Source organism: Etheostoma cragini, chromosome 13 (genome assembly GCF_013103735.1).
Source record: "Etheostoma cragini isolate CJK2018 chromosome 13, CSU_Ecrag_1.0, whole genome shotgun sequence".
Classification (NCBI taxonomy): Eukaryota; Metazoa; Chordata; class Actinopteri; order Perciformes; family Percidae; genus Etheostoma; species Etheostoma cragini.
In genome coordinates, this window is record NC_048419.1 from 13,210,557 (window position 1) to 13,223,323 (window position 12,767).

Below are 12,767 nucleotides of genomic sequence, written 5' to 3' on the forward strand. Positions count from 1 at the left end.
CTGCACATGCTTATTATTGTATTCAATGACACAATTTCATTATAAAACACACACACACACACGTGTGCACAGACATTTTAACTTTTTATTCTTTGTCAACAATCATAATATTTGCATTGGGATAGAAAAGCACCCTGTATTGCGCTATTGTGAGAAACTAGAGTTAAGAAGTTCAGAACAAGATAAAACATGTATTTATTAATAATATAATTGTGTTAGAGTCTTAGAGTCTGTCATGGTACTCATTAGACTTAGCCTGTTTGATCTCATGTAAATGCCACATATTTGTCATAAAGCAATGTAAAACTCAAACACCTCAGTGTAAAAGTCCATTTCAAAAGTTCTTAAAGGATTTCTATCTTGAATATGTCTCCCATCTTTCTCATTTCAGCTTAAAACAATTGGGTTCAATAATCCATAGCATTTAAAAAAAACTCAATTACCAGATGCATCCTTCAGTATCAGGACGGCAGATATGACGAAACAGCCTGCACAACAGAAGCTTCTACACAACAGTTCCTATGAGAGGCAGATTTTTCAGCACAAAGTATTGTACAATCTTTTGCATTGGCACTAATGTAGACCAAACCAAAACATAAAAATGTATTTTCAAATACAATTTGACCATGGATGGCATTGGCTTGCATTGTATGACCACTACTTTCACAAACAAAACTTGACTTATAACTTGTTTTTTTTTTCTCTGATGGGCACAAAAGGCCTGTGGATAAGCTTCAAGGCCATTTATTACAGCTGTTAACATTTTTTGTAAAGAAACTGTTCCTTCAAGAGTGAATCTGACTAAAATTAAGTCAAGGCAAAGTTGGAAACAACAAATTAAAGTTTCCATACAATGTGACAGTGTGGTGGCAATTTTTGGATGACTGAATCAGCAGTAGATTTCCAGAGGTGAGGAATAAAACGTGGCATTGTGGTGAAATTCTTCTCATTTGTTGAGACCATTGATGTTCTCAGGAACGAGACCTTCCATGGCGGCACGCTTTGACTCCAGGATCTGCAAGATCAAAACAAAGATGAGATCGAAACTAAGTAGGCCACTGCCACGACAACTATATGTACAATCCACTGGAATTCAACATTACATCTCAGCCATAAATTCTACATGTCTAATGTTCTGTTTATGTGGATTTAGTCTGAAATGTGCAATATACTGAAAGGTGTTACTAATTGTTCACATGCATGAAACAATTAGGATGACATTTTGATTCTTTAGTTGCATTTGTTTTTAACAATTACTCAGAAAAACAGGGCTTTGTACTTTTTGCCATCAAGGATGTCAGTGTCATTCAAACCCTTTCTTTTAATTCTGGCAGTGCCTACAACAGTGGATGTTAATGAGCACAGACTAAAGTGTCTAAGGGCATACATGACACAATCCTGTTTTGAGTAAAAAACTGAAAATGATATACATATAATAAAGTATAGCTACAGATGTGATAGGGCTACACTTACCTGGAAGTCAGCACTGAGGCCAACGATGCTTTCCAGGTTTGTACTGTAGTAACCCAAAACATAATGTCCAAACAGCAGAGGTACCTTGTCCTTATTCACAGATATCTGCAACCAAAACACACACACACACACACACACACACACACACACACACACACACACACACACACACACACACACACACACATATTAATGAAGCACACATTAATTTAGTATTTGTTCAAACATGATAGAACTTGCAATTCTTACCTGTATGACTTCTTTTGTCTCCGGCAACTCCTTCTCTCTAACCCAAACAAAGGTTTCATAATCGAACACACTCTTGAATCCCACCTGCAGGAGAATAAACCCAAGAGTTCAAATCTTTCCTGTTTTAAATATGGATACAGTATATGCTGTGCGTGTATATGTTTTCCCCTCTATATCTCTCCATGTACCTTGTACAAGCCGATCCAGTCCCATGTGGAGGACATGAAGTCCTCCTGGATGGTGTAGTTAAGAAGTGCATCTTGGTCAGCGCTCCATTCACCCAGAGGAGATATGTGCACCAGTGGCGTGGCAAAGCACTTCCTCAGCTGTGTAAAAGGAAATAGAAGACGCTTTGATAATGCAGAAAAAAACATTTTGTGGTTGTTTTAGAAGGAAAAACGTATTGATTAGCAGTCCCAGGTTCTTACAGTGAGCCTGTTCTCACCTCCAGACTGAATATTGCAATGACAGGCTTGTGGTCACTGACTCCGTAGCTCATGTCACTGGTGTACTTGTTCTGAGTGACCAGGAGTGGATACTCATCGAGCTCATCATAAGTAGAAGTTGATGCCTTCTCATCATCATCTTCTGAAGGCAGGACTTTGGGTTTGATGCGCCATAGAATTCGATCCGTCCAGGCCGGTTTCCTTTTCTTGCCACTGAGCAGAGCAAAGGCAGGTGTTGACCACACAGTTTCACAATTTTTAGATTGAGTTGAATTCTTACCAGACATGTAACATTTCCAGTTGTGTCAATATATGTCAACTTAAGTTGCAATTCTTATTCTTATACAAAAATATCGGAAACAATACTACTATGTGAATAAACACACACCACACACATATAATGCAGAGGTGTACCTACAGTGTAGCATGCTATGGACAATACCATTTCACATGGTATTAGTATTATGTATGTATGTGCATTCACTATAAAAAGCAACACATACATAATGCAAGTACACACAGAACAATACAATGCTGGGTGCAGAGAGTTTTCTCAACTATAAAGAATTTGCAGAACACCCCGGAAATTCATCCATTTCATTATGTTTACTAAACCTCATTTATGTGTGGTCATTCACATCAGTGTCTCCAGTTATTTAGTGATTTTATTAAACCTTAAAGCTGCCTATTCTATTGTGTCCGCTCATATTCCTTAAGATATCTATGGAGACACCCACCTTGGCGGGTTGATCTCCCTGTACCGCCCCCAATCATACAGAGAGCAGCCCCCAGGTGATGGAGGTGAGGAGGAAGAAGAGGGTGGTGTTTCTACACTGCAGGGGCTTTGCTCTGTAAATGGTTAGCGGCAGCGCAACATTGCTCTTTCTGAGAGAGACACGTACGTGGTGCTGGTGTCAGGGATGCTTCCACTATAATCTAAACACCAGGGTTTACTGCTTTCAGTTCCTCTTTAGCACGTCTCTGGGGTTATGTGTCATTACAACTAAGAGACATGGTGGCAAAAGCTTCAGGAAAAAGGACAGAAGGTGCAGTGTCTAAGAAATGAGGGACTATGGGGCATGCAATACAAAAACATAGATTGCATCTTACTTAAAACCCAGCCAAGTCTTCGGGGGGCTGTGCAAAAAGTAAATTGAAACACAGATGAAAGCTGAAGAACCTGTTGAGTATTTGTGTGTAATATAATTGTTTGCAGCATGAGTTACCTGGTATCATAGGTTTCAGAGTTACGGGCAAATTTGTAGGTGGGTTTAAAATTTAATGGCCCTTCTTCAAATTCCTGCAGGAAAGGTTCCTTCTTCTTCATCATGGTGAGCTACAGGAACATGAAATGAATTAGTAAATGTGTGATGTTGTGTGTATGCGTGCATGTGTGTAATTTTTCCCCCACGTCACCTGGTCTTTGTCCCACAGCAAATTAAGGCGCTCCTTGTTGATGGACGAGCGCAGGAAGTGCAAGCCGTGGTCTGCAATGCGGAAGTTCAGGTCACCAAACCAGAATGCCAACCTGTGTGAGTGCGATGGAGCCTCACGTTATTCTCTATTCCTCAACCCAGAGTGCATATTTATTTTACAGTGTGTGTGTGTGTGTGTGTGTGTGTGTGTGTGTGTGTGTGTGTGTGTGCGTGTGTGTGTGTGTGTGTGTGTGTGTGTGTGTGTTTGTGCACTAACTTGTGATCCCGGACATGTGGGGTGTCATCGATGTCCAACTCTTGTGTCTCCAGGATGTACTCAATCTCATCCACGCGCTGCAGAGTGTAGTTCACGTGAGCTGCTAGGTGGCAATTGAGGAAGCACACCATGTGGCCATAGAAGGAAAAACGCACAGTCACTCCTCCTTTATTACCCTGACACAGATAAACAGAGGGGCAGGAATACAGCATGTGAAGAAAAAGATAAAATGGGTTTCCAAAAATTCAAACATCATCTTTTTCTTTATGGAATGTGGCAGTAAAAATACAGATTTATTTGTTGTAGAATTTACAGGCAAACGCAATATATTGAAGTTTAACCCCCCACTATCACCACTTTTCTCTTTACCATGAATACAAAAAGTTTGGTCTTTAATCAGCCAGGGGATGCTTTTTATTTAATTAGGAATATACAATTTGTCTTGCAAGTGATTGTCCCAGTATAGCAGTTACACTGTAGTGCTCATTCAGTCAAAGCTATTGCACATCCCACCAAACAAACACAATAGGCCTTTCATAAATGTGTTTAAACTCTGCAGCGTTTGACGGCAATGGGATTCCTGGTGTGCAGAGTTTAACAGTGTTGTTCTGTACAAGGTTCAGGGCTAACCTAACCAGCGCCCCCATCGGGATGACCTACCCAGTAGCCGAAGATGCCAGTGCGAGTGTAGGTGGTCTGGATGTTTCTGATGTAGGGGAGATGAATTTGTTTGGCAAAAACCAGCAGCAGCAAACCCTGCATCCTTATGGATGTGACCTGGACAGAGATAGAGAAAGATTAGAGATAGAGAGATAGAAAGATAAAACCTTTCCTGTTAATTCTTCTGTAAAAAAAATGTTTAACTTGATTTTCAAATGACATATATTAAGCACTGTAATTTGTATAAAATGAGCATAAATATAAGCATTTAAGTTCAAATTATGTGAAACAAAATGCTGTAAACTGTAACTGTTCTTTTTGACAAAAAAAATATGTGTTCTCATATAATATAAATTGCAGTGACTGTAATACAGTAATTTTTTTTTTTTCACAGAAGAAATAAATTAGTTTAAGGATTTTTCTGCAACATAGCCCCATAGTTATGTAAGCTTTCAGGGACACTGTTTAAGCATGTGCACACATCCACATGGATATAAATACACAGTTACCAAATGTGTAACTTCCCACTGTCCTCACTCACCTTGACGAAGCCTCTGGGTGCCAGTGTGTTCATGAAGGCGTGGCTCCAAGAGTCCTCCATTAACATGTCAGAGATGAACCTCAGAGGGGTGGCATTCACCTCCTGCAGGCTGACACACCGGCACAAACAAATGGAAAAAACACACTGGCAAAAATAGATACTTTGATCCTATGGATCCATTCATGGTAAGATTTTAAATTCCAGATTCCGTGTTGTTATTTCTCACCCAATCACATAGAGGTCTGTGGAGGGCTGGACATCCAGCTGCAGCAACGAGGTTATGTCTTCAGGAGGCTCCGCTGTGGCCACGTTCCAGGTCACCATGTGCAGCCTGTCAGGGTTTTGACCAAAGTGATGGAAAAAGGAGAAAACAGTACTACATTAGCCTTGTTGTAAATACCCTTGTCCTAAATTATTGTCTTCAGTTGGTTGGTGTGCAAATGTAATGCTACAATTGGTAATACTGGAAAACAAACCATTTTTTGAATATTAAGTTTAGTTAAGTTGTTAGTTAGTTAAGTTCTATACTATTTTTTCTCATTTCTATGTCTACATTCATTAGTACGTGTTAATTTCAACAACATGTAAATCCAGCATTCAACAGTTTTTGCCCACATTTGGAAAAATAATAAAGTAAAAAAAAACATGTCTACTTTTTTAACATCTGCATTTTCTTTAATCTTCTTATAAGAAGCCACTAAGAAGTGTCAAACTGCAAAGAAATCCAGATACATTCAAACACTTCCTGTCTGTGTGGAGCGGTGCAAACTTGTGTATGCAGTAATGAGCACATGCTCATGTCAACCTGAATGTGTCTGTGGGAATGGGGCACCCGCAGAGCTGAAATGCTTCGTCCAGCGTGCGGGACACTTCTTCATTGGCTTCGTCGTCAGAGCTCATGTCCTCTATGCAGGTCAGCAGCTGAGACAAACGCTGGCGGAGGAGCACCTTGGACCTGGAGCCCTGAGATGTTGAACTGCCCGTGCTGTCTGAGCGCAAACGTGGACTGGATGTAAACTCGTCCATCTTTGGATCCTGGACTGAAAAGGTGTTGCAGGTGTTGGCTTTGTTACCTGCAAGTTGTTTAAGATTACTCAAATGAAAAAATAAATATGCCGTCCCGCAAGGGCAAACAAACAAAATTCAGTGGAAGAAATTCCTTTAGCTTGATTTCTCCTTTGGTTGATTAGGTTGCAGCCATTTGATTTGAGGGGCCTTCAGTCTTCTTAGGCCACTCAAATTAAGATGAATGGATTCCTGTTTGGTTAGCATCTGATTTCGGTCCTCCAAACCAATCAGGATGAAAAACTGGAAACCCCAGGGTGAAGTTTTCCTGCACCAGTGCAGTCTTCTCAGTGGCAGAGTCCAGTGTGGTAATGCAGCAATGGAGCAACCAGTGACAAAGCAGTGGGGTTGACTCAGAAATGTGGGCAAGGATTAAGATTTGGATGGTAATCGCAGGCAGGAGACAGGCTTGTGAACACGTGTGTGTTTGTCTGCGAGTGTGTGCAGTCCCAGAGAGTAGAAGAGGTGGACCGGAGCCTGATCCTCCATCATTGTGAGTAGTGTTGCAAGACTAGAGTAACCCTTCAGATCCCTGAGAGGTTTACCACCAGCGATCTCTCTATCAGCTGAGTGAACAATGCATGTCACCACGCAATTACAGTCATGCATTAGCGAGGGGACAACAGCGCACAATAGCATTAGCTTCTTTTGGCCTCGAGCCACTCTCTCCTCATTTAGGTGAAAGGTTCTCTTTCTAAGCCCAGAGAGAAGTGAGGGGTCAAACACAGTTTTGTAAGCTCTGACATGGATGTTTTTTTCTAAGAACAAAAGCTTACATAATTTTAATAAACAAGCGTTACAGCACTGTAAATAGTGAATTGAATCGGATCAATTCATGAAGCAATCAGCAACTCCAAAGCATTTTAAGAAATCCTTAAATGGTTTAAGTATTTCAAAACCATGAATGCTATGTGGTATTTTTAAATTCAGATGAAACATTTAGATCCAATAGGAAGTTTCCAGTATTGGAAAATATGACAAGGATTAGAAACAGTGAGATACATATCACAATAATTCCTCATGTATTCTCTTCAGCATTATCTTTCTACCCCTTACTCCTATTCACAGGAAACAGTCTTTCTTTGTTGGATCAATGAATCTGAGACTATGGACATAATCATTGTGTTGCTGTAACGATTTAAATACAATCATGGTAATAATATAAGAATTCAATTCACATGAATATTGTGTTGATTATTATCATGTAGGTTAACCAAAAGCACTGGGAATTTATCATTCATCATTATTTCTGGGATTACATTATCAAATCTCTTTTCAGATAAGCTTAATTGAAGAAATGAGTAAATAAAAACTCTGCAATCTATGAATACAAAATAATTTCTGACTGAGTCCCTGGTATAATAGCAGAGTACACACTATAAATCATGCCATGAAGGTAATAGTGTTTAATTTTTTGGAAAGCTGTGGGGGATAATAGGAAAGAAACAACCAGAAGAGATTGCCCAATAAAAAATAAAAAATGGTAATCTTGGATGCCCCAGTTCTCCTTCCTCTTCATGTAACAGCGTCACATGCAGAGACTTAAGGCACATTCTTTAGCAAGCAAAAGTGTGAAGTGGATAAGCAAGGGGGTTCACTGGTTCAGGAACAAATAAAGAATGTCAGGTTATTTAAGTTTCATCACAGACCCTGCAGAGATTTATAGTCTGCTGCCTCAAAGCTTCTTATGACGGTTATGCAATTCAGTTACTGAACAGGAGGGTTATACCTTCTTTTTCTGGACTTTATTGGTCTCTACATGCAGCCTTTTCTGTCTGAAGTATGTGCACAAAGAAGAAGATATTTGTTTTAGATTCTGATCTTACCTGAACTTGTCTCTCCCACCACTTTGTAATCTTCCAGTGCTCATTTCCTCCCCTGTAGGAACACACAAACACATGTATGCCTTAACAAAGTGGAAACAAAAAGAAGATGAAAGACTTGCCTATATGACAGCCAGTTTTCCAGGAGCGCAGGCCCTTGCTGAGTAAAACAGAGCTGACAGGAATGCCTGAAAGTCATTTCTCAAATGGCTTTGTAATCATGTCAAATCACGGTTAGCTTCATCCACGTTACAGAAGCAGGGCCCTGAAGGTCACGTGTGAAAATAGTAACACTATAACTGGGATATGTTTTGTTGAACTTGCTCAAAGATTGTGATAAATATACAAAAATGACCCGATTGTTTAGATAGTTTTTGTTAAAATTGTTAAGGTGAACATCTGGCAGTGGGATCATCTATTGGGTAATAATTGCCCAAATCCATCTGCTACTTCAGCACCATGGACAGCGCCACAGACTGATCAATACACAATTTCCACTGATGTTTCAGCCATTTGTGAATCAGTAGGCAACTTGAGGTGGCAGTAGCTCAGTCTGTAGGGAGTTGGGTTGGAAACTGGAGGGTTGTTGGTTCAAGTCCCTGTACAGACCAAAGTATGGAGTGTGGATTGGTAGCTGAAGAGATGCCACTTCACCTCCTGGGCACTGCCAAAGGCCCTTGAGCAAGGCACCGTGTCCCCCCAACCGCGTTGGTCTAGCCGGCAGGCCACTCACTCTGACATCTCTCCATTTGTTCATGATTTAGGTCCTGAAGGTGTGTGTTTGTATTTCTGCAGTGATTACTAGCAAAGTATGGGGATCAGTAAACGTTGTAAATTATAATTATTAGTCTATAATGGACTTTGTTTTTGAGGAAATTGTGTTGACTTAAAGAATAGAGTAATAGAGTTGGATTGAAATAGTATCACGTTATGGTCAACATGTAAGCAAACTAGTTGGCTAATTGCAGCAGCAGGTCATTACTACATTGAGACACGTTAATTTTGAGTTGTGTTTCTAGTCACCTTACAAATGTCCAATATTCTCTCACCTTGTAGCTCAGTTTTGGTTTCCACCAACTCCTGAGGGTACTCCTGTTGCTTGATAATGGGCAGGTTCTACTGTGTAGTTGTTTTTTAGAGAATCCAAAAGTGGTGGGCTGTAAACATAAAATAATGAGCAGAAAGGTGCTAAAATGCTAAAAGGTGGAAGGAAACTGTAGTCAGATAACATTATTTGAGGGTTTGTAATCACAACTTCGACAGTTAGTTTTACTTTAAATTTAGTCATTTGATACAAAATATTGATAAGTGTAGCTTTAGCCATAACTTCTTCCCAAACCTGACCAGCCCTGATGCTAGTGCTAAGTTAATATATTAATAATTTTGGTGCCTATAAGGTCAATAATTTAAGTCATGTAAATAGGTCTTTGTCCCCACATATTAAAAAACACACACACACACACACACACAAACACACATGCACACACACACACACACACACACACAGACACACACACACACACACACACACACACACACACACACACACACACACACACACACACACACACACACACACACAAACACACACACACACACACACACACACCCACAAAAATATCCCTAAAACCAATTCCACAAACTAGTGCTTTAAAGCCCTTAAATAATGCTCATTTTCAGGTTCATAATTGTATTTGAAGGTTATATCAGAATAGGTTTACAAAGTTTATTTAAAAAAAGAAACGCCATATTTTTGTTGCACTGCACAATGATGCAGCTCCTCTTTTTACCCTGTGTGTTGAGCTTTGTTTTAGCTACAGAAAAAAGCATCATACTTCTGTTCCATCTTTCTTGGGATTGGCACATGCGCAGTAGCTAGGTAAGCACTGCTAGCTAGTCAGTTGCAGAGTATGAGGGCGTGCCACCCTAGCAGCTAGGCGAGCATTGTAACGTGTGTTACAAAGTGACGTACGTTTGGGAAAAGCTGGACTACAACAGAGCTGTTTGCGGCAGTTTGTGAACATTGTTTTCTGTTGGAGATGTTAAGTCCCTATGGGGTGGACTTTGGGCTTTTGTAAACCTATTGCATGAACAAAAATGATATGTAACAGGAAAGTTTAAGGAAAACGCCAAAAGGCATAATATGAGCACTTTAAGATTGTGTCATACAGTTTAAGAGTCTAGCCATTGTAACCATGTTCAACCTGTGAAGTTACGTAAATACTTTGGCCCCATTTAGGACACTTCTACCTGTGTATGCGACCTCTGAGAACCTCAGTTCTCTGAAACAATGAAACACAATTTACTCCTCAGTGTCTTTTAGCTTCAGGAAAATTAACAATATTAAGATATTATCTCTATGACTGTTTCTTAAGTTTTTAAGTTGCTGCTGAAAAATCTACTGCTACTATCATTCATTCAGTACAGTAGCCTCCGTCAAAACAATACAGTAGCCTACCTTTCTTTATGTGTCTTTCTTGTGGTGTATGGAAAAAGCCACAGACCCCTTGCGCATAGACAACAACAGTCACCAAAGGGAAGTTGAGGGACTGGATCTGCTTTTCTACGGTGAGTCCTGTTGTTTGACTGTTTTCAGCTACTGCCCATTCAGCTCCCAACTCAACCTGCTTTGGACTTAAAGCGTAACATCGGATCAAGCTATTAAGATGGTTAACAACCCGGTGAGAAAGTATTATCTAATTCATGAATGGACATGTCTGTTTATTAAATGTCACTATGACGCATGGTATTTGTTGCACTAAAGCCCTCTTTGTATGTTCATAAATAATCCTTTACTTTCTTAACAGTTTGGAATGTGTGTGCTTTGCTTTACTGTGTGCTATTTCCATCCAATTCAACAAACCATATGTGTACATATGTTTAATTTTACTATAGAAAATGTACTCATGAGGTTTGGTAATTAAGGATTCTGTGCTAAAAATCTAAATCAATTCTCTTTTTACCTGCCACAATAGTAATGAAGTAAGGCAATCATTGGTCTTGTACTGCACATTGCAATAAAAAAACATTCACATCAAAACGTATGTACATTTGCTTTGCTTCTTTTTATTAATTTCTTTACGTCTCCAATGTACAGCAGTGTTATTGGAAGATAAGATGACAAAAAGGCACAAATTCACAATAAAAGAAAGAAAAACAGGTGACAAGTTAACAGGAGTGAGAGAGAGAAAGAGAGATTTAAAAACAGTTTGGGGAATTGTGGAATAATTTGCTTTTATATTCCGATTCTAAATTGAGGAATCTAACAACAGATACCTATCAGATTGTCTCTGTTAAACCATGTTCTCACACAAGTTTGTATGGTGTCTTCAGGCTTGTAAAAGGGACCTACTATGTATCACAGTAGGTCTTCAAACCAGTTTTCAAACCATCACATCTAACTGTCTTTAAATCTGTATAGCTAGAACTCCAACCCTCCAGCACCCACTACGTCTAAATGCAGAATACTTTCCTGTCGATCCCCAAACTATAGGAGGAGAAAATCTATCTTGCATTGAGGCTCCATTAAATGTAGGGCTGACACCATCAGTTAATAACGTGGATCAATGAACTGACCCAAGCTGCCCCCATATGTTGCTTTTCAGAGAGAGAAGCGAGTGTAGTTCAGAGACTGACAACAGAGGCACAACACTCAGAACAAAAATATATATCTATACACTGTCCTGCTAATGAGACGATGTCCCTGTGGGGGAAGAACATCAGAAGGAGAGGAAATTTTTTTTCTTCTTCTACAAACCACACTACAGCGCTCTGCTGCTTTGCTGGAGCATCCTTTCATTTTGCAGCATATCATGTATAACAATATGTTAGAATGTGTTTATTTGGCTACAGCTGACAGTGTGTCCTTAAAATGTATATTTCCTCACAATAATACCTCTGTGAAGCAACTTGGTTTCTATGGTCTGTGTGACGGAATAAGGGGATCAAGTGTCAAGTAGGTCTGTGCTGTAGGTCTGGCAGGACAGTCTGATTTATATATATATATGTGTTCATTTACATTAATTTATTTACTATTTACAAAGTCAATACATACAGTACATCCACAAATCTCCATGATTCAGTTGGTAGCCCCATCACAGACAGTGAGTGAGATGCTCAATGGACACACAGAGAGGTGAAAGGGTTGGACACCCAGGACCAGTGTTATCTTTAAAGGGGAGGCAACAGAAAATATCTTGTACTGAGTCTATAAACTTATTCTGATATACGTATACAGGGAAATGAAAACAACAACAGAGAAACAAGTCTAAAGTATTAAGCTTGAATTGTTGCCAATAATGCTGTGAGCAGTTTTTAATTTCATGGCCTTCCTACGCTCTTAGTACGCTTATGGCAAACACAAGAAATATAGATTTTATGGATAATGTACTTGGGCTTAAGACAGGTTAATAATACTCCAATATTGTCCTGTAAAGCAAGACATAAAGTCATCAAAAATATCCATTTCTGTAATATCATGAACATAAAACAAACTAGATTTGTCATGCTAAGACGTGAACAAATTGAATTGATGAGCAAAAGTAAAATGGACCTTCTAATTACAGTAATACAAGTGAATGTACTGTATATATATATATATATATATATATATATATATATATATATATATATATATATATATATATATATATATATATATATATATATATATATATATATATGTATATATATATATATATATTTATATACACATATATACACACACACAGACACACACTTACATATTTATATATATATGTACAGTATATATATCCTGCAGACAGTCAGCTGGAAAAGTTGATACCAAATGTTTATATG

General features: G+C 39.0%; 1 protein-coding gene across 2 annotated transcripts; it reads right to left on the reverse strand.

Annotated features, from left to right (window-relative positions):
* Nucleotides 1-71: 71 nt before the first annotated feature.
* On the reverse strand, nucleotides 72-10,649 carry inpp5kb (inositol polyphosphate-5-phosphatase Kb). Of its 2 annotated transcripts, XM_034890040.1 has the most exons (13): nucleotides 10,408-10,649; nucleotides 7,953-8,004; nucleotides 5,288-5,392; nucleotides 5,062-5,170; nucleotides 4,521-4,637; nucleotides 3,861-4,036; nucleotides 3,585-3,696; nucleotides 3,395-3,504; nucleotides 2,168-2,381; nucleotides 1,911-2,048; nucleotides 1,723-1,806; nucleotides 1,474-1,578; nucleotides 72-1,015 (listed from the first exon to the last, which is right to left on the reverse strand). In XM_034890040.1, the coding sequence occupies exons 2-13, from the start codon at nucleotides 7,994-7,996 to the stop codon at nucleotides 947-949; spliced, it is 1,383 nt and encodes a 460-aa protein (XP_034745931.1). In that variant the 5' UTR covers nucleotides 7,997-8,004; nucleotides 10,408-10,649; the 3' UTR covers nucleotides 72-946. The 2 variants fall into 2 exon arrangements, with proteins under 2 accessions (XP_034745931.1, XP_034745929.1); XM_034890038.1 differs by lacking the exons at nucleotides 7,953-8,004; nucleotides 10,408-10,649 and adding an exon at nucleotides 5,867-6,708.
* Nucleotides 10,650-12,767: the final 2,118 nt, after the last annotated feature.

What these genes read in the sequence shown, in the direction of transcription:
- inpp5kb (XM_034890038.1), bottom strand. Translation starts at nt 6,087, where the DNA reads ATGGACGAGTTTACATCCAGTCCACGTTTGCGCTCAGACAGCACGGGC. An exon ending in TTGCAATATTCAGTCTGGAG is followed by an intron (nt 2,049 to 2,167) that starts GTGAGAACAGGC and finishes CCTTTTACACAG; the next exon opens with CTGAGGAAGTGCTTTGCCAC. An exon ending in AGACAAAAGAAGTCATACAG is followed by an intron (nt 1,579 to 1,722) that starts GTAAGAATTGCA and finishes TTTTGGTTGCAG; the next exon opens with ATATCTGTGAATAAGGACAA.